This window comes from Drosophila simulans, chromosome 2L (assembly GCF_016746395.2).
Source record: "Drosophila simulans strain w501 chromosome 2L, Prin_Dsim_3.1, whole genome shotgun sequence".
Classification (NCBI taxonomy): domain Eukaryota; kingdom Metazoa; phylum Arthropoda; class Insecta; order Diptera; family Drosophilidae; genus Drosophila; species Drosophila simulans.
The window spans coordinates 20,497,241-20,516,283 of record NC_052520.2 but is presented as its reverse complement, the minus strand read 5'-3'; the positions used below and the strand labels follow the sequence as shown (position 1 = coordinate 20,516,283).

At 42.9% G+C, this 19,043-nt stretch overlaps 4 protein-coding genes across 4 annotated transcripts; 1 reads left to right on the top strand and 3 right to left on the bottom strand.

Annotated features, from left to right (window-relative positions):
• The first annotated feature begins 590 nt into the window (after window positions 1–590).
• LOC6733011 lies at window positions 591–1,530 on the top strand. The gene has a single exon (XM_002080054.4). It carries the CDS (start codon window positions 625–627, stop codon window positions 1,363–1,365), a length of 741 nt encoding a protein of 246 aa, XP_002080090.1. The 5' UTR covers window positions 591–624; the 3' UTR covers window positions 1,366–1,530.
• LOC6733010 lies at window positions 1,401–6,057 on the bottom strand. Its single transcript, XM_002080053.4, has 3 exons — window positions 5,802–6,057; window positions 2,164–2,376; window positions 1,401–2,098 (listed from the first exon to the last, which is right to left on the bottom strand). The coding sequence occupies exons 1-3, from the start codon at window positions 5,869–5,871 to the stop codon at window positions 1,881–1,883; spliced, it is 501 nt and encodes a 166-aa protein (XP_002080089.1). The 5' UTR covers window positions 5,872–6,057; the 3' UTR covers window positions 1,401–1,880.
• Window positions 6,058–7,846: 1,789 nt separating this feature from the next.
• LOC6733009 lies at window positions 7,847–9,259 on the bottom strand. The gene is made up of 2 exons (XM_044922563.1): window positions 8,231–9,259; window positions 7,847–8,174 (listed from the first exon to the last, which is right to left on the bottom strand). The coding sequence occupies exon 1, from the start codon at window positions 9,208–9,210 to the stop codon at window positions 8,380–8,382; it is 831 nt and encodes a 276-aa protein (XP_044778498.1). The 5' UTR covers window positions 9,211–9,259; the 3' UTR covers window positions 7,847–8,174; window positions 8,231–8,379.
• Window positions 9,260–9,463: 204 nt separating this feature from the next.
• On the bottom strand, window positions 9,464–17,863 carry LOC6733008. Its single transcript, XM_002080051.4, has 3 exons — window positions 17,571–17,863; window positions 13,063–13,248; window positions 9,464–10,106 (listed from the first exon to the last, which is right to left on the bottom strand). Exons 1-3 carry the CDS (start codon window positions 17,635–17,637, stop codon window positions 9,880–9,882), a joined length of 480 nt encoding a protein of 159 aa, XP_002080087.1. The 5' UTR covers window positions 17,638–17,863; the 3' UTR covers window positions 9,464–9,879.
• Window positions 17,864–19,043: the final 1,180 nt, after the last annotated feature.

Here is a 19,043-nt window from a genome sequence, read left to right as displayed (position 1 = left end):
AATGAGGCACGGATGAGATGGGGTGTCACTAATCAACAAGGACGGCCAATAATTTGCATAAATTTAATTAGATGTGGCCGGCTGTGCAGACATGCGGCTCAGAATGGCTGAAAGGAAGGCTGTGTTGGAACAGCGAGGAAACTAGGACAACGGCAGGATATCAGTGAGGGTTGCATTGTCTCGTATGGAGGTTGTCTAATTGGATTTAACTTCTATGTATTTCGGATTAGTGTTTCCCGTCATTGTGATAAACAGGAAGCAGAACAGTAACTCTCCACGGGCTGGCTTTCATACTTTGGAAGACCCATCTGTTGACAGTTTTGATGGTACTACCAAATTGGGGTCTCCTTGGCTTTTCAAAAATGAACATGATAAAAATCTTAAAAAGAAAATTATTACAATAAGCAAAAAAAAAAAGTGAACGTCATATAATCACTAACAGGACGCAGGGCTATAGGACTATAAATAATATTAAAGCCATATATTGTGTATTAAAGCCATAGTTCTCTTGAAAACGTAGATGCTCATCTTGGCATGAGAGAACTTTGCGATAGAACCAAGCTGATAAGCCGAGTTCGAAGATAACCCAGCTACTTTTGGTTCAGTTGCATTTTGAGTTCCGAGATGATTGCTACGTTGCTCTTAGTATTCCCCCTGCTGTTTATGCCGTCTGATGCTACGTTGGGAACGCAGGTGATGAGCTATGACAACAAGCGGATGCTTCAGCTGATCGAGGACTTCAACGGCACCGTAACCGAGCAGCTCTTCCTGGTGGTGTCCACGTGGGGAAAACTGAAAGCCGACTTCCCCAGGGATGTGGCCAAAATCGAGGATTTGGAGGAGACGCTGCAGCATGTGGTGTGCCGGAAGGAGAGAAACGTGACGGTTCGTCATCACCTGCAGGGTTATCTCATCCGCGAACAGATCCGCGAGCATCTGGAGACCCTGAACAGCTCTGATCTGTTCCAGCGAGCGCTCCAATCCGAGGATCATGAGCTGGGCAAGTGGCAGTTGGCTTTAGGACAGCATTCCCGGAAACTCCACTGTGTGCTTAAGCCAGACCAACTGACTAGGATCCTGGAAGGAGTGATTCGTCGGACGTACACCCTGGAGGGATCCACCAGGCTGGCCGCGCTTCTCTACCAGCTGTACATCGGCAATCGGGAGTCCTATGCTACAATGGTCGAAGCCGAGTTGATGCTTTACGAGCGATATAAAAGTGGGGGAAAGAATAGCCAGGAATTCAGCGGATACATGGCTAAACTCTGGCAAAGCATCCAAATTGAGGAGTTCTATCCGGGGCTGGATCAAAACACAAAGCAACGACTTGTTGACGCAATTATAGACCTTCTCCAGTTCCTCTAAGTCCAACCCATTTATGTGCGAACTTTATTCGGTGATTCGGTTTTGTATATTCGAGTGCTTTAATACCTTGATTTTAAGTGTGTGTTTCTGTTTGTCTAGCTTCTGAGATAATTACATAGGTGAGGGCTTGTGTTCTTTACATTAAAATATCATGCTGTACATAGACTAATAAGTGAGTATTTACTGTGCTTGGGGTTTAATCTCTACTGATTATTGTTTCATTTATTTATAGTTTCTTTCGTTATGGTATTGTGTTGTTTGGTAAAAGTTTGAATTGGATTTCATTCGGAATTTGAGCTTTGAGCTTGGCAAACATCGGCACTCGGCCAGGCAAACTATAAACCTATAATCGAACCCTAAACTTCCATCTGAATGTAAGCTAATGAGTGGAGGGGCAAGTGTCCCCGAAACTAAGTTAATTCGAGCTAAACGCAAACGCAAATCAGCAACAGCTCGGCCCGAGAGCCAGGCAAAATATCACGTTCCAACTGAAAATCGACTTGGGGATCCTTTGCTTAGATGGCCAACTGTTGGATGAGGCCCGCGATGGGCAGGAGCAGCAGCATCTCCAAAATGGATGCACCTGCAAAGGCTCCGTTGCAGCGATCGGTGAGGCAGTCCTCGCAGAATATCCGCCGCACGTTCTTCTCCGGACTGGTGATGTTGCACAGCTCCACGGGATCTGATTTGTTGGTGTAGTAGCAGAACCGCTTGGTGATCAGCTTGCCATTATCTGGAATTTGTTAGATTTGTTAAGGTTCAATGTGTATAAGGAAGTGCCTCGGTCCGATTACTCACTTTCCTCCACGGTCTTGCGGCAAACGGCCCGCTCGTGATCGGAGTTAATGGTGCCGTTGCAGCTCCTCAGCAGATTGATGTTCCGCTCCTTGATCAGGTCAGTGGGAATGTTGTCCTCCTGGAAGGTCACGTCGCAGAAGTCCTCCGCCCCAATGGTGTCCGAGCTGCAGTGCCAGCACTGCAGGTGATGCTTCTGGTGCTGCTCATTTACGGCTGTAAATATAGGGGAAGTAACTCCATCAGTGTGACACGCTTAAGTTGACCTTTCATGGGGTCATATTTTCCACCAAAAAGGAAACTTTGTTTGCGAAATAAATAAATACAAGCGAGGGTGACACAGTTTGGTGTGGCTTTCCTCGGTGGACTCCAGTCAGAAGTTGACATCATCATCTTCATGTGCCGCCCCTTTTCGGTCGCCCACTGCGAAAACGGAGAATGCGTGGCCAGTCGATGTGGCGCCTCATTCGAATTTTATTACGTATACGTAACCGAATTCAAGCTGTTACAGTGCGGGGTAATTCGAAATTTGTGGAGCAGAGAATGAAGAATCTCTTGCCAAGTAATGGATGGAAACTGAACCAATACTATAAATAAGAAAGTTGTTGTTTTTGTACCAAATATACACAATTAAAGGCATAACAACAATGCCTTTCAAAAGAGGTGAGATGAGTGAATTATGTATGTAAGTACCAGTGATATTTGCAATTTTCACATAAAAAAATATTATCATGGCACATTCATGCTAGAAATATATAGTTAGCCTTCACCCCTTTCTTCCTTTACTTTGACAAGTTAGCCCTTTTATATCGAAACAACGATCTAAATACTTTAAACGCGTTGATTTATAATGAACGACACACAAAAAGTTTCTTTAAATGGGTTCCGCTTTTCCAGCCTGTAAGTCTTTTTGATTTTTTCCCTTTTGAGAACATATTACTAGTTCGGTTTCTGTTTATTTTTGTTTTCATAATAATTTGTTTTTCTTCCGTTCACCGCGTTTATTTCGCACATTAAAATACATTTTCACACCTTTAACATAAGAATTCATATAACAAACTGTTCGGATGAGTCTCAACTATTTATAGAATTAGACAAATGATTTAATTAGTCCAAGAGCCCAGATGATGTGGGAAATGAGGAGGGAAACTCCTCTAATTGTGTTGATAAGGTTGCGTGATTTGGCGCGACAGTAAATCAAGATCGTCGGTCGTGTCCTTTAAAGAGTTTTGCATGTCCGGCCCTGTGAAAATGCCAGGACATGCCTGTTTACCACAGGAGAAGGCAAACATGCCACGAATCCACTTGCTCAACTACGGCACCTTGAGGGCAAACAGTTTTGAAAGGGGTTTCTCAAAGGAGTGGTGGCTGTCAAATATTGACTATAACATATTTATAATTTTCCTTTTCCAGCTAAATTACGACATTACGCTAGAGGTGGCGATATTACGTATACGCTCCGAAGCCTCTAGTTGCAGTGACCTTGGGATGCCAGTTGTTGGAAAAGCTTGGCAGCCTTATATTGACTGGACATATGCAAAATCCATTGCCACACCGTTTGTATTCTTTCGGTTCCTTTGTTCAGGGGTCTTTGGAACAGTTTCAGGTAATTGGCACAGTTCTAAGTTGTGTAGTGTGAGTAATTGATTGTTTCCCACAGCTACACATGGAAAAGGTACTTAGGCCTTCTCTCTAGGTTTTCATAATGAATATTGTAAAAGTTGATGTTCTCAGTAAATATCCCTTTAAATAGTCCTAACACTTTTTTTCCAGTGCCATCCAAGGTCGCAGTCCAAGGGTTTTTTATCGCCCACGCTTAACACTCTAAAAGCATTCGCTGAGGTCACGCACATGGCCCGACTTGGTGTGGCTTCTTTTAAAGCAGTTCTGGGGTAATTGAAAGCTGAGACTTGTTTTGAAGGAAGTTGCACTCCACGGCCTGTCTGGGTTCCTTTGGAAACATTCCACCCTGAGGACCGACAGCTCTGCCTTTGCATCAGCAAAAGCACCCCCATCGAAATGTAGCGCAAGAATAACAAATATAATACGATACGGATCGGATGTGTGTCACGATAATCTCCGCTTCCTGGCCGAAGGTACCCCGAAACTTTTATCTGCCTGCATTATCAGTTGGCGCAAATTACGCAATTCAAGTCGGGAAGCGCAGAACTAACCCCCAAACTGGCGGCCAGACTCTGACATAGTTTCCTGCCAAGTGCGGGTAGAGATTTCCAGGGGATGCGGGATGCCAGATGTCGAAGACAGCGGGAAACTGGAGCAGGCGACATCCTGGCGCCACTCTGACATGCGCACTCCCCGAATCTCGTAAGCCCAGATTGAAACGCAAGCGAAAATAGAGCAATTAGATAATTGCAGGACACCGGGAAAGGCTAATTGAGAGCAACAGGGGGCCGGAGCTGCTGCTTCGATTCACCGCCTAATGACCCAATCACAATGCCCATTTCTCAATCACCCTCATTAAAATCAGGCGCGATTCAAAGGCATTCAACGGGCCATGGAAATATGGAAACTGCATTCGGCGTTTGGATTCTGTTTGGCAAATCATGTGGGCCGTTCCGAAATGACTGTGGAAATAAATATCGAAATGTCTGGCAGTCGGGCGAATATTTGTATTTATAGGGCATGCAGGTTGCCAATCATTGAAAAGCGTGAAAATTCTCGAAACGCGAATATGCACGTGTATATATAGAAAACGATGTCCATCAAGGAAGCAATGACCCACGAACTTGTTCCATTCGCGATGAGGAAATGTGCAGTATATTATGAAAATGGATCAACAGAAATTATTTTACTTAACTTTTGGCATTTCAAGTATGTAGACAATCGGGATTTCTTTACTAATTCTTGTATTTTTCAAAAAGAAAAATAAAAACATGCTACAAATCTCACCTTTATTGTGTAATTTTAAACTGGCCTAACTGCTCGCAATAAATAATAGTGCTCATAATTTTCAAATGTCTTTTCTCTTTCTGCACGTGTTCAATGCAAAATAAACCAGTGAGCGCTTCTATATTTAAGCCCACATAGCCTCCTATTAATATTTCATTATATTCCACACATCCTTTATTAATTTGTTTACGACAGATAAAAACAGACCCATCATTTTAAGTGTCGTCCATAAATCCGCTTTCGAATCGAGCGAAACATAAATTGCCAAGTATATTTTATGGATTTCACCTGAAACTTTTTTAGTTGTAAGCCAAATTTTGAGAATTTTTATAAACACCGCAAGGGAAAAGCGCTAAATGGCCGCCGGAAAAACTACATAAACAAATTGCGCGAAAATTGGAAACAAATTTCATTCATGGGCTCTGGGTATGAAAACCAACACACCTCAAACTTTATGCGGATCCGCGACCTTGTGGGCCAGATGGAATTACAGGTGCACAGAAGAAAATTGTGGTCCGAAATTATGCTGAATTTCGAGTACATTTTGTAATTAAGAAGGGTGTTTACTCTGAAAACCAGTGAGCTTTTAGAATTTTCTCTGTGCACCACACACATTGGAAAAACTGGATAATTAGACCACCTCTTGGGAGCTTTATGTTTACAAGGGGACTTAAGAGCGTTTCAGTTTGCCGATCGACACTTTGTTGTTTTGGACGTTTAACACATCTCACCTGTGATGTGCCAGGCATTGGCCAGCAGGAAGAGACCAGCCAGAAAGGCTTTCATCGGCACCGCTGACATGGCTTTCTTGGAATGTTTATGCGAATCCTTTGGGGATGCGGAACGCGACTTGGTGGCGCCTCTGCTGGGTGGCGAATATTAGGTCCTCCGAGGGTTGGATGGATGGATGGGCTTTAAATCGCTTCGAGAGTGCGCGCGATGCAGACGGTTGCTCGGCCGAGGAACGACTGTGGATGTTGCCGAGGCTTCTTCGCCAGAGTGCCAAAGTCTTGCTACTGAATGTTGCTGGCAGCGCAGTCGCGTCGCTGCCCGCACTGCAGCTGTTGTTGTTGCCTCGCTTCTGGGGAAACCCTTAGTCGCCACAGCACTTTTTGTATTTCCTGGCGTATCCAATGGATGCCCACCAGACAGCCAGCCAGACTCACGCATTCGGCGGCTCTGTGCTTGGCCAGCGTTTGCCCTTTTTTCGATTTCATTGAGCAGTGCAGCTCAATTGATGACGTTTCTTTTGGTTCTTTGCTGGAAAAACAAGCAACGTAAACAGGCTTAGCTGGGTGTGCGTCTTTATTTATAAGTACCCGGATGTAATGTAATTAAATTACTATATCTTGTATATAAAAGTGGCACTTTAAAACATATATTAATACCTACAAAAGGCATATATCAAATACAAATTAAATATACATAGGTCGTACTAGCTTTGTGCATTCATTTTAGTACTTCATAACCATACTGACAACGAATTGTACACCCCTTACATCTACGCTCATGTCGAGGTATTGAATTTCAAATTTCATTCGCTACCCCGAAAACGCTCGAAAACTGGTTATGATGTAAACAAGATGATAGAACAACCCTAGAAGTAATACTTGCTGATAAACGTTAAATTATTATTTTATAATCTTAAATTTGATATAATAATAAATAAAGTACTTATATATGTAAGTTTGTTTAAAACATTTGAATAGCTGTGATATAAACCAATTTAGGGTGGCATGGTCACCCCAAAACAGAGTGGTTTGCAACATCGCTAAGCGGGGACACAACGTCAGCCACAAAAAGCTTTTCCTGCCGAATTTTTAATTTGCAAATGGAAAATTTGAGCAGATTAAAAGAACCTCCTTTACTGAACTAAGAGACGATCGGTCAACGACACTCCTCAGGTGATTTAATCCACTCAAAACACTTCCCCCTCATTAGGCAGTTGGCATATCTAGATCTGAATGCAAACAGCCATCATAAATGGTTAAATCGCCAGCGAAAATGATTCATGAGTGCAGGATGCAGTGGCACAACATTTGGCAAACGCAGCTCGGCGGAATTAGCCAAATTTGGCAACACTCCTACCAAATTGGCGACACACGCACCTGGCAGATATACGATTTCGTATGCAAATCTTGACACTAATCTGCGGCTCAGTTGCTCCTCCTCCCAGTAGTTCCATGCCCAAAAGTTGACAGAGCGTGAAAAACGCGCACGCACCCGCCAGCTCGCCAATGGAATCGGTTGGGTCGGATCGAATCGGATCGGTATGGATCGGGCCAAGAATGGCCGGGGTTAAGGCCTGATCGGTGGAAACCGCATTCGAGTCACTGACTGCGCATGCGCAGCGATCAACAGCCAACAGCTGCCCTCCGGGGCGTATGCGTAACATTCGATTGTCGATTCTCAATATATTTTCCAAAGCGGCTGCGCCATGATAAATGGCCAGTTTTATTGGAAACTCTGTACGACATTTTCGCCAGCCAACAACACACGCCGAAAGCGGCAACAACAAAAATAAAACTAAAATCCAAAACAAATAAAAGCCGTGCGACAAGTTTAAATGGCCAAAAGCCTAGCTGCCACCCATTTTATATATTTATTTTGCGTTATTTCACTCTATGTTGTAAGTGTTTTTCTTTTTTATGACAGCCTTCGCATTTCGTGCCATGTGACAAACTTTATTTATACACACCGCTGGTTTTATGCGATTTTAATTAAAGCATAATGAAATTATCACGCTACCAGGCGGCCCCCGAATTTAGTAGCAATCTGTCTTAGCATCCAGTCTTTAAGCCCTGCAAATCCTACGCTCAATTGACGGGGTCAAATGTCATTGCGATTCGCGAAAAGGGAGTTTTGCGGATATTTTGAATTTGCGTGGTTGCCAATTAACGAATTTCGCCAATTGAATGAAAGACTGAACTCATTTCCGCTTGCTGACCATACATGTGGATACAAACAGCACCGCACCATGAAGAAGGCAAACGAACGCTCCTCAAATCAAATGCAATGTCAAGCGCAGTGATGTGAGACAATTACTCTTGATTTGCCTGGCAAAGTGTATACTTAACGTGGGTTACGTTAGCTCAAGTCGGTGACTATGTGCACCTATATAGTATAGTATATATAGTATAATCGGGCTGATGTCACTTACCTTCTCAGGCACTGTACATTTGTGTATCTATCAATATGATGAGTTTTTAGGCCTTAATAGTGCACTATAAATTTAATTATTTAATTCAGTGGCCTGGTGCGATTAAATTTTAAGGGGTGGATATGCATATCTAGCTTGGCCACATCCAGCTAATTGGCACGGGGCACACATCCCACCTTGTAGATCCTGAAGGGCACATTGTGGCGCCTCTCGTCCAACGTGATGAGCATGCAGTAGAGCAGTTGCTGCAGCTTTCGCATCCTGAGCACATACGGGGCACTTTCGCAGTCCTTGAAAAGGGGCCTTCCCCTCGCCTGGCAGTGGAAGAGGAAGAAGGCTCCTCCGGAGGCAAACTCTGGGATAAACCCAAAGGCCAGAGCCTGATCCCTCAGCTGAAGAATTCCCGTTTGCAGATGCTGGCCGAAGAACTTACTCAGTGCGGATCCCAGGCTCTTGGTTCTGCTGTACAATTTGCCGGTACAGAGCTTTTCGATGTCCACCCAAAACTCGTGACCATCGAGGAAGCAGGTGGTGTTCAGGCACTCCAGGCAGAGCTGTCCTGTACGATTCCAATGTTGCCTGGTCGCCAAGCTTTCGTCATAGTAGCACCGCCCATTCGACATGATCTTGTCCAGCGCGCTGGAGTTCCAGGAATCCAAGGACTGATAACTGCCTGCACAACAGGCTAACACGCAGCATGCCAATGCCTGGCCAGGAGGCGAGGTACTTCCGGATGCGGCCTCCGACGAGGAACTGTTTTCCCCGGGTTTCACTTGCTGTGTGCTGCCCCAGAGTGACCACAAGTGGTTGGAGATCTCCACCTCGTAGTGCTCCTCCTTTTCCCCACTTCTCTTCCGCAGACAACCTTCTGCATTGTGCTCCAGAAGCCGACTCCACGGCGGCAAAGGCCTCTCAGGGTGGACAACTTCCCTGGCCATCGAACGGGTGGAAGTGGGTTTTTCCTTGTGTCCTTTCCACATTTCGGATGTTGTTGTAGGAGTGCTAGGTGTTTCAAGGCCAACTGAATTTGGATACCCAACTTCGGGAAAGCTACATATTTACTTCATCTTCTCTCCCATTGAGCAATATCAAAAAAGTAAAGGCGATTCCTAGAACCACGCACAAATTTTAATTTAAAAACAGTCGCTTTGCTGCTTATTTTATTTGTTTTAAAATCCTTTTCTAATTCAAGCTATTAGCAATCCGAACAATATAATAAATCCACTTCTGGCATACCATCTAATTACGATTTATTTATATACGTTCAGGCAGCGCCCTTAGGCTCTGTCCGTTCAATTACAAATACAATAATAAAGATATTACATGATATTACATATTACAACAAAGTTAAGTGTGATCGAGTGATTTATGATGGGTGTAGAGTACTGACTACGAGTAACTGTTTGATTTTTCGTGGCTGAGGTGACCCAGTAACATTTACGCGGATGATGTCGAAAGGGTGACCCCGATGGACGGGCTTTCCCCAACCGGGGCATCCTGTTCGTCTGTGATTTGTGCAGATTCGTGAGGGCAAAGTGACTAAAACTTGTTGAAGAAATTCAGTTAAGTCCGGGCTAAGCACCGAAATTCCCGGCCAGTTCAACTTCAGCCTGAAGTCCCGCAGTTAAGTCCGGGCCAGATCCTTTGGCTCATTTGCACAGCGGCAAGTGCCGGAAGGCTGCTGCCAGCAACAGGGGCAGCATGAGCAGCAGGACTCGTGGAGTGGCGCCACTGGCTCCGTTGCATCCGTCCGTGGTGCAGGTGCGGCAGTAGACGGTTTTTATGTAGGACGATGTCTGGTCATTGGCGCACTTGTCCGCCGAGTCGTCCATGTCCTCGTAAAAACAGGAACGCGAAATCACCCGCTTGCCGTAGACTGAAATTGAAAGAGGAGAGCAGTACGTTTAAAAATGTTCACTTGACGATTTTAATTAATGTCTGCTCCTTGTATGCGCATTACATTTCATTTGCGCGGACTGCATATTTGAGCCATGAATAAAATCTCAGAATGTCATTTGAAACTGCCGCACTGCATTTCATGTCAGTGTCTAAGGCAGCAGTGAACATAAAAAATTATTTTATAACTTTCGAAAATAAGTGAAAACTTTACGTGTAGCATAAAATTGGGATTTACTACCCATGTCCATCTGATTATTTGAGTTGGTCAAAAGAGATATTTCATTGCTTTTCTTGGGTCCCTCGGTATTGTTAGTCGAACTAAAATCCATTAAGCTGTTTCCATGTTATTTTATGGTGATCTTTTAAGAAAGTATCTGCTGACCTCTTTTCACCCACTAATGTGTTCAAGGCTCCTATAGATTCCATATACTTCAGCAAGAAACACACACGATTTGCCAAATCAAAGCTGAAACTCGACGAAACTAGAGACAATTTGCAATCAGACGGCAAATGAAAAACAAAAATCGAAATCGCACAAAAAATCCAAAACAAATTGCGTGATATGTGTGTGCGCGGCAAAAAGAACAAAACGACAAACTAGCAGAAACATTTCCAATGGAATACGGCAAAAGCGAACTTTAAAAGCCGCTCGAAATGGACAGAGCTGGCCATTTTAGTGATTGGCTTAGACGGTGGACAGTGGACCACAGTCGGGCTAATAAAATTGTTGACAATTGTCGCCTTATCACGGCCGTCGCATCAAACAAGGCTCAGAACTCAGAATGCAGCAACCGCCGTGTGTGCCACATTGCGCATACGCCGCGTGCACCGCTCGCTAGAGCTGAGCGGCCAAAAATTCCGCTTGGAAATTGTCGAACGCACACATAGCGCCATAACTTTTAATTAATTTATGAAAATACCATTACTTCCGATGAAATCTATTATCAAAACTAAACATCTTTATTGCTTATTTTGAGTTTAACAAACGAACGTCTTTTTCTCACATCATAGAGCAGAAACCCCTCATAATGGGAAATAAATAATTGTTATTTGAAAGCTGTTCAAGTGGATCGCGCCAAAACTTGTCAGCCCAGAAAAGTTAACTTGTAAGTCGGGACATTTGTATCAGAAATTGACTTTATGTATGTCTCCCTTTGGCTCGTCGTTTCCCCCGAGAAAAAACCAGAAATAAGCTGTTGGCCGCCTGAAATGGCCATAAGCGCACTTACAACACGTTGCAAAATACTTACAGATGCCGAGCAAAACCAACAGGCTGCGGCTAATTGCTTGGCTTTATATTTTGGCATTGTTGAATACGTTTTTAATTTGACATTTGCTAAAAAGTTAGCCACTCGTCTAGCTAGGCTTCATAAGCAATTAATTTAACGGCAAATAAAACCCAGATGGCAGCAACCAGTTGCATCGCCTAGTTGCATTTTTCTCAGACACATTCTGCCGCCATAGCCCCCAATTTTGCCCCTCATCTTGGAGTCGTAATTGAGCGCTTCACGCTGTGCAACAACTTAATTAATTTATATGTATTTTGTGTATTTTTTCTTAGCCCGTATATTATGTATTTTGCGCATTACAAGCGCTGCTCATGTAGCTGGGGACCAAGCTCAGTCGCAGATATAGATACTCGTGTAGCGATGGCCGAGAGTCTGCAATCGCAATTTTAATTGCCAACTGCCAGGCTCAAATCTTGCAAAGACTCGGCGAACCAATTTGTAGACGCTTAATTGCAAAAATTTAATGGTGTTCATTAATTGGCCATAAGAAATTGCCCAAATGCGACTCAAGAAATCTCAGTCGCCGCTTCTGATGGTTATTGAATTGCAATGAATTAACAAGCTATTTGAATTTATGTAACACAATGGGAACTATTAAGTCAACTGGTTGCTATCGCACATTGTTTTCCTTTTCAATACCTTTGTAAATAACCCTTGTCTATATAAGCAATGTTTTTCGTAACTCCTACATTTGTATTTATACGAGTATATGCACTTTTTCTATAACTATAAATTACCGCTTTTTATAGAGCGTGCAGTGAAGTTTTCCAAATACAATTGCATCATTGCCCGGGTTCATATGGTTTATTTCATTGTTTGTTCGACTGACCCACATTTAAAATCCGAGCCCGAATCGTCTGCCGGCAAGTTAATTTATTCAGTGGCCAACAATGCAAAGTGAATTTAGATCAAAATGTAACGACACGGATCGCTTCACAAATTTATTTATTGTGCCTTGTTTTTAGTTTGTTTTCTTGTCATATGCAAATGTACATATTCCACCAGTTGCGGACAATAACAAAAAATAACAAAACTAGCAATAAAATCGGACTTAAGATCGCCAAAGCCCACGACGAAATATCACTCATACGCCCCGTTCGCCGGCTCTTTCTCCACATCAATTTGCCGCAAATTAGCGGCACATGCAACTGCGGGCCAAAATGTCGCCACTTGTTGTGGTTGTTGTGGCCCCGCCCAAACACCACCTGCCACGCCCCCACCAAACGCCCAGCAACAGGGGCAGCTGCAGTTGCAGATCCAATTCGTTCCGTTGGCATTGTTGCTGCATTGTCGCCTGCACTTGTTTGAACCTTGTCAGGGCAATAAATTTCAATCTTGTTCGGCTCTCGGCCACAGCCGGGTGTGAGTGGCGTCGATCCAGCGATCCCCCACTGCCCACCAACAGGAATCTACAGTGCAAGAAATACCATGTGCCATTCCATGGGGTATGGTTATTTCTGAAATTTCAGATTTGTCTAACTTGTCTGTCTTTTCAAGTGTAGCTGTCCACAGACCGCACACGCGGTCACAACAATGCGAATGCAACGGCTGACCAATTATTCATGCCCGTGCTTTTCTTTTGGAGCTCCACTGACACCGAGTGTTTTATGTGGAGCGCCCATAGGTGTGGGGGTTTGATCTCACCTTCCTGCACCAGTTTCTTGCAGACGGGCCGGGCATTCACCGACTTGGCGCCCACCGAGTAGGTGCAGTTCACGTAGCTCCAGTACCGCTGCTGCTCCGAAATGGTCTCCGGCATGAAGGGATCGTTGCAGAACTCGCCATTGGAGACGTCCGTCGAACAGCGCCAGCATCGCAGCACCGCGGAGGCTGAAATGGGTAAATGGTATCAATTAGTCGGGGTACGTTCAATTTAGATAATCTTCGGTGCATTACAGGGGAAGTCTACAAGCAAAATTTAATTTTCAAGGCATGTATTTTCCCTTAATCGATAGGAATTCCTTACTGGAAGATATATTAATCGATACATTAATCGATTCATTAATATTCAGAATTGTCAAAATAGAATTACAAAATAATCGGTTTCTTATCCGATTCTTAATTATATAAATATAACTAAATAACATCTTTTGGTTATACCTATTTTTGTTCTAAAATATATATTTAAAATGTTTCAGTGGCTATTTTAAGCTCAAACAACCTTAAGTTGGCTCTAATTGATCCTCAGTATTCTTGAGACCACCTGCTATAGCAATCGCAGTAAAGTTACTGACTTATTCCTACTTTCCCAGTCCATAATCGTTCCACTAATGAATCGCATCCCATCATATTCAAACGGAGTAGCCGCCCAGTCGTAGTTTCCTGCTGCGTTAGATGCCGTTGGCGGATATCTTTGAAATATTGCCGAGCCGCCACCGATTTCCGTCGGGTGCCTTTTGGCCGAGTTATTTATGCGACAGGCGATGGGGCAACTGCCTTATAAAAGTGTCAAAAAGTTCGACTTCGGCTGCTTTATGCGTGCGATTAGCCGCTGCGACTAGTGTGTAAGTAATTATTTGATTAAACTGAGCCAACGATTGTTGCATACACCGCAAAAAATATATGATTCCTGTCGTATTTGCAAAATAAATATAAGTTTAGTTTCAAAAGGGATATTTCACTCCTGGTTATAATGATACTGCTTCTTGGATTAAAAATTCATTGACGTTAGTTAGCATTTGATAAGTGAATTTGATCGCATATTTTGAAGTGTTCGTGGTTCTGAAAATGTTTGAGTGATGATGATGACTGCGGCTGTGATGGCGGCCATAAAACTCGTTTCTCTGGCCAATTTAAACGTCAAACGTTAACGTTCGGGTTAAATGCACTTAGCCAACACTTTGAGGTGCGTTTAAGCGAAAGCCTAGATAAGTCGAAAGGCGGCGGAGGGGGGTGCGAGTGGGAACGAAGTGTGGAGGGGGAAGCGGGGAAAGGCCGGAGAAGTGTGCCAACGCATTGGCCGAAAACGTGTTTTCATTTTTTTCGGCCAGCGACCGCATTTGGCCATAAACAACCAGCATAAACATTGCAATTTGCGTTCGATTCGCATTCGCATTGGCAGTTGGCAATTGGCAATTGGCAATTGAATGCAATTGAGAGCCGAAAAACTGCCGCGAAAAGCGGCGTAACCGAGATGAAAATTATAATCATTTACAATATATTGAAATTAATTGACAGCTGAATTGTCAGATCGTTTGCAGAATTGTTTATTTGCGCGTCCGTTCCAAGTCGGTGGCACTTTACTAATGGTAATGACTGTAATTCCATGGAAACTGAAAATTGATATTGTGCCTGTCAGTTTGCGTGGCTGCATTATGCCAACCGATGTGGCAGCCGCAACTGCCCCCCAAAAATGGTCAGAAACATACGAGTCTGAGTCTGAATCTGAATCCGAATCCGAATCGGAATCGGAATCGAATTTGGGCCCGAATGGTGGCCGCTAAGTGCGTAAGTATTTGTTGGACGAGATGTTTTCGCCATTGGTTTTGGCCATCGGAATTCGGCTTTAATCATCGTTGCACCAGCCAGTGGTTTATGTAAGTGAAAAAATCCGGTCTCTCTCAAATATCTAATTTAAATTTTGAAACCACTTAATATAATTGCGCTGCTGCATAACATCGTTAAATTAAATAATGGTTGATATTTTAATTGGCAAACAGCTTACACTGCTTGCACGTTCCATGAGCGATTCCTCATTGGATTGCATCCCACTTTGTCAAGCCTATAAACTACACCAAGTTTATTGCCCTTCGCGACCATATAGGCATATGGAAATATGGAAGTACAGTATGTGCATATATGTATAGCCACCCGAAGAACTAGTCTTCAACAATGGGGCACAAAGTTTCCCACACAGACTTTGGGGTTCACATGCAATTTTTCCATTAAGGTCCAAACTTGAGGAAAACTGCCAGTTGGACTTGCAACATTTTGGACCTGCCCCCTAACGTCTATGAGCCCTACTACTCTGCCCCCAAAGCAAAAGTGTTGATTACCAGCCCCATTTCCAGATTTTCGCCCAAGACTCCCACAAACTGTCGTCCATATCGCAACGCATTTAACTTGCAAACTTACGAGTGTGTGGAACCCCGATTGTGGGGTGCTTTGTAACCCTAAAAACCAACAGAGGTTCCCCTGGAGTTGGGGCTTCGCTAGAAAGTTTCACTCTCCATTTGACTGACATGCAATCTGGGTTCGTTCAACTGCGAAATTGTCGAATGCAAAGCTCGTCGAACGTTTATCAAAATTGCAGCACATTCGCGCCGAATGCCTAAATAATTAGCCAGAAAGGTATTCAGAAAATTAAGGGGATCGGCTTAGGGAGTGGTTTTATTGATGGCCTAGTTGAGTGCCAAGAGAGCCCTCGTAATGATAGAAATCTAAAAAAATATACATTTCCTAAGATTGCATCTCTACACTTTCAAAAATGCATATACTTGTTAACAACTTAGACACTTATATCACTTCTATAAACATTCTGTATATAATTTGTGTATCATGTGATTCTACAGATGGGGATACTAGAAAGTATCCTACAAGTAATAAGTAATTTTAATACATTTCTGAATCTATATACATGTGATGCAAGCTCTGAAAACTTTTTGCATTCCATAGCAGAAAAAAGTTTGTTTTTATTATTCACGTTGCATTATACGGCAGAAATAGTATGGTTTTATTATTCACGTTTGCGTAATATCCTGTCATTATTATTTCTGTATTAAAGTTTCTCGCTGAAAAGTGATCTTAACTTGAAAACCTTAATAATTTTGACAAATCTAGTTAAATGCATCGGTTGCATTCAAGGGAGTCTTCGTTTTCACTTCCATATTCGCGATTACTGCGTTGTAAGTGCAAGTAAATTGCAGTGAATTAGTAAGCAACCGAATAGATTTAATTAGGCTTGTCTGAGGCAACGACAACAGCAGCGGATTATTAATTAAGACGATCTGCCGACCGAAATCGAGATCGAGGAATGACATTTAAGATTACTCGAAGGTTAAGGCTGGATATGCCTCATCAAGTATCTGAGGAGAGGATGAGCTGTTTATAATGGCTGAAATAATTGCATGTACAGAGCAATGTGTTGATTCTGGCCATACCCTTTAATCTTGATTATTTACATGTCGTTCTGGTTGATCTCAGATTAGTCATTTTTTGGGGCGGGTCCGAGTGGTCCGTTGGGCTTATGCCACTCAAAGTTGTCATTTGCCACGCCCACGCAACATAAACACAAATAAACTTTTAGTTGATGACATGACTAGATATGTGGCACGCTTTTCAATGAAGGTTGAGGTGAATTTGAGTAATTGTTGAGACTCACAATAAAAGTTATTTTATACCCCTCTTTGCGTAATGAAGACATTTCCAGAAACGAAACATTCCCCATTTCTCAACATTTTCCTCTGACATTTTTCATGGCTATTTATAATATTTTTGTTTCGCATTTTTAAGGTTGAAAAAATGTTTTCGTTCCCATTACGTTCGAACGTCGTGGTTTTGAAGTAAAAATAAACACGAAAGAGGTGCGGAAAAATATCGAGCAAGTGCATAAATAATAATAAATCATGGAAATTAAATATTTTTCTCTTAAACTGCAGGTATTTCAAGTGCATTTCATCGGTCCAGACAATTGCTCTGATAATGCGAAAAACCTGAACGCTGTGCAGACAGATGGCCATGCATTAAAACAGTCTTATCAATTGGGTCAGGAATTGAAAACAATTGATTGTTAAGTTATCACACATTGAGATTATAGGTAACAAAACCAGTGAGGAATTTTAAATACCATATATTAATTATTTTGTATTTTCTTATTAGAAAATAGCTATCAAAGTTCAACATATTAAATATTAAAGTAACGCAACATTGATTTATATTTCTGCATCTTTCACAACTTTGCTTTAAATACTCCACTTTAATAAGAGTTCGCACAGCTTACATCCGCTGCCAAATACTTTAATCTGACTCAGTTTTCCCCCATTTTCCGCACAAGCGAACCCTTTAGATGTGGTTCAGTGAACTCCAGCTTGCCGTTCTGTTGCACATTTAAATGGGAAATCACGCCCACGCACTTAAGCAACTCCGTGCCCCAAGACTCCGACTGCGCTTAATTAGCTCCCATGCGAGGCGGATTCAGTGGCTTGTTAACACACCTGTATTGAAAACCATCAGCAAGGAGAAAAGGCCCAGCAAGAGGCAGCCTGTTGAACCGTAGGCCATGATAATTCCTTCTTTTTATGCGTTCCTTGGTGGAGATTTCAAGGTATATCACTGCACACAGGCACTGCACTTTAGGGGTATTTGAATTTGCCTTAGCTTACGATATTCCACAATAACACTCGCCTTGCGCGATTTTCCGAACACGCATGCGACCCGTTGACAAACTGACTGCGAACTGAAAGCTGAAGCGAAGCGAACTGAAGCTGAGAACTGAGCACTGAGCACTGAGCACTGAACACTGAACACCGAATAGTACGCGGCAGTTGAACCAATAACAAAACGAACCCAACCCCAAACGCACGCGAGTCGCCATGAGAGAGAGATCGTTGAAGGCGGTCGAACCGACAGATTGAAAGCAGGCGATTGAAAGAGTGCCCCGCGTTCAACGAGCAGAACAATATTCGGGGCTCCCAGGGAGGCACTTCTGCTGCTCGCACTCGGATTGGGTTGAGTTGGGTTGAGTGGATTCGAGTGGAGCGACGCTGGGTCGGGTTTACGAGTTTACTGCTCCGCGATATAGCTGCACTTTCTTAATGGTGCCCGCAAACACTTGCAGTTTCAGAAGCAGCACAGTGGTGCCAGATCTAAAATCGGTCTCAATCGAAGTGTATGATAGATATGCAAATATTAACTAGGGCAAAATGGAATACGAGTAAAATAAATTTAAAATAATACCTTACATTGTATTTTGGTCTAATTAAGTTAAGTCCTCTAAGCTAAAGTTCATAAAGCATAGTTTTAATCGGGAGCAATAAGTCGAATCGATGTGACCATATCAGTGTGTCCGTCCGCCTTTCTGTCCGTATGAACTTCTATATTCCCTATAAAAGCTACAGATTAGGAGTTCAGCCTCTAGTGACGCCGACGTTTCTTTTAATTTTATTATTTTACATTATAGTATAATATTGTTTATTTTATCCACATTCCACACATCTCAACCCACTGTGCACTGTAGCCGTTGCGTTTTGCCGGACCATTTGACGCCTAATAGGAGCCACCGTCGCCGTTTCAGTCGTCATCGTCACTCTCGTTTCGCACCGACTTCTTCGACGCCGTGTTGACTTCGATTTCGCCATCAGTGTCGCCCGTCTAATCAAGTGCAACTCTCTGATAAGAGAATGCATTGGATGGGGATTATTTGGCAGGAAACGGATTAGCTTAGCCACCAGCAAATGTTGCAAGTACTTTATGCTCTTTCAATTGTATTCGGAATGTGTGGGTATTTTAAAGTTTGCTTTTATCACTTTTTCGGATGAATAAGTGCATTCGAGTCAATAATGTTTGTTTTGCGTTTGGACTATTCACTTTTTACAACTCTTTTATATGACACGAGTAAGTTTTGAAAACGTTTTATTGGAAGCTTTTTATTACTGAAGAAGAGTGGAGCCACGGCGAACACAGGATTT

Excerpts from the sequence above, each read along its gene's own strand:
- LOC6733011 (XM_002080054.4), top strand. The coding sequence starts at position 625 with ATGATTGCTACGTTGCTCTTAGTATTCCCCCTGCTGTTTATGCCGTCT.
- LOC6733010 (XM_002080053.4), bottom strand. The coding sequence starts at position 5,871 with ATGTCAGCGGTGCCGATGAAAGCCTTTCTGGCTGGTCTCTTCCTGCTG. Across the intron at positions 2,377-5,801 it reads CAATGCCTGGCACATCACAG|CCGTAAATGAGCAGCACCAG; the intron begins GTGAGATGTGTT and ends CTATATTTACAG. Across the intron at positions 2,099-2,163 it reads CCGCAAGACCGTGGAGGAAA|ATAATGGCAAGCTGATCACC; the intron begins GTGAGTAATCGG and ends AACAAATTCCAG.
- LOC6733009 (XM_044922563.1), bottom strand. The coding sequence starts at position 9,210 with ATGTGGAAAGGACACAAGGAAAAACCCACTTCCACCCGTTCGATGGCC.
- LOC6733008 (XM_002080051.4), bottom strand. The coding sequence starts at position 17,637 with ATGGCCTACGGTTCAACAGGCTGCCTCTTGCTGGGCCTTTTCTCCTTG. Across the intron at positions 13,249-17,570 it reads GCTGATGGTTTTCAATACAG|CCTCCGCGGTGCTGCGATGC; the intron begins GTGTGTTAACAA and ends TACCCATTTCAG. Across the intron at positions 10,107-13,062 it reads CAAGAAACTGGTGCAGGAAG|TCTACGGCAAGCGGGTGATT; the intron begins GTGAGATCAAAC and ends TTTCAATTTCAG.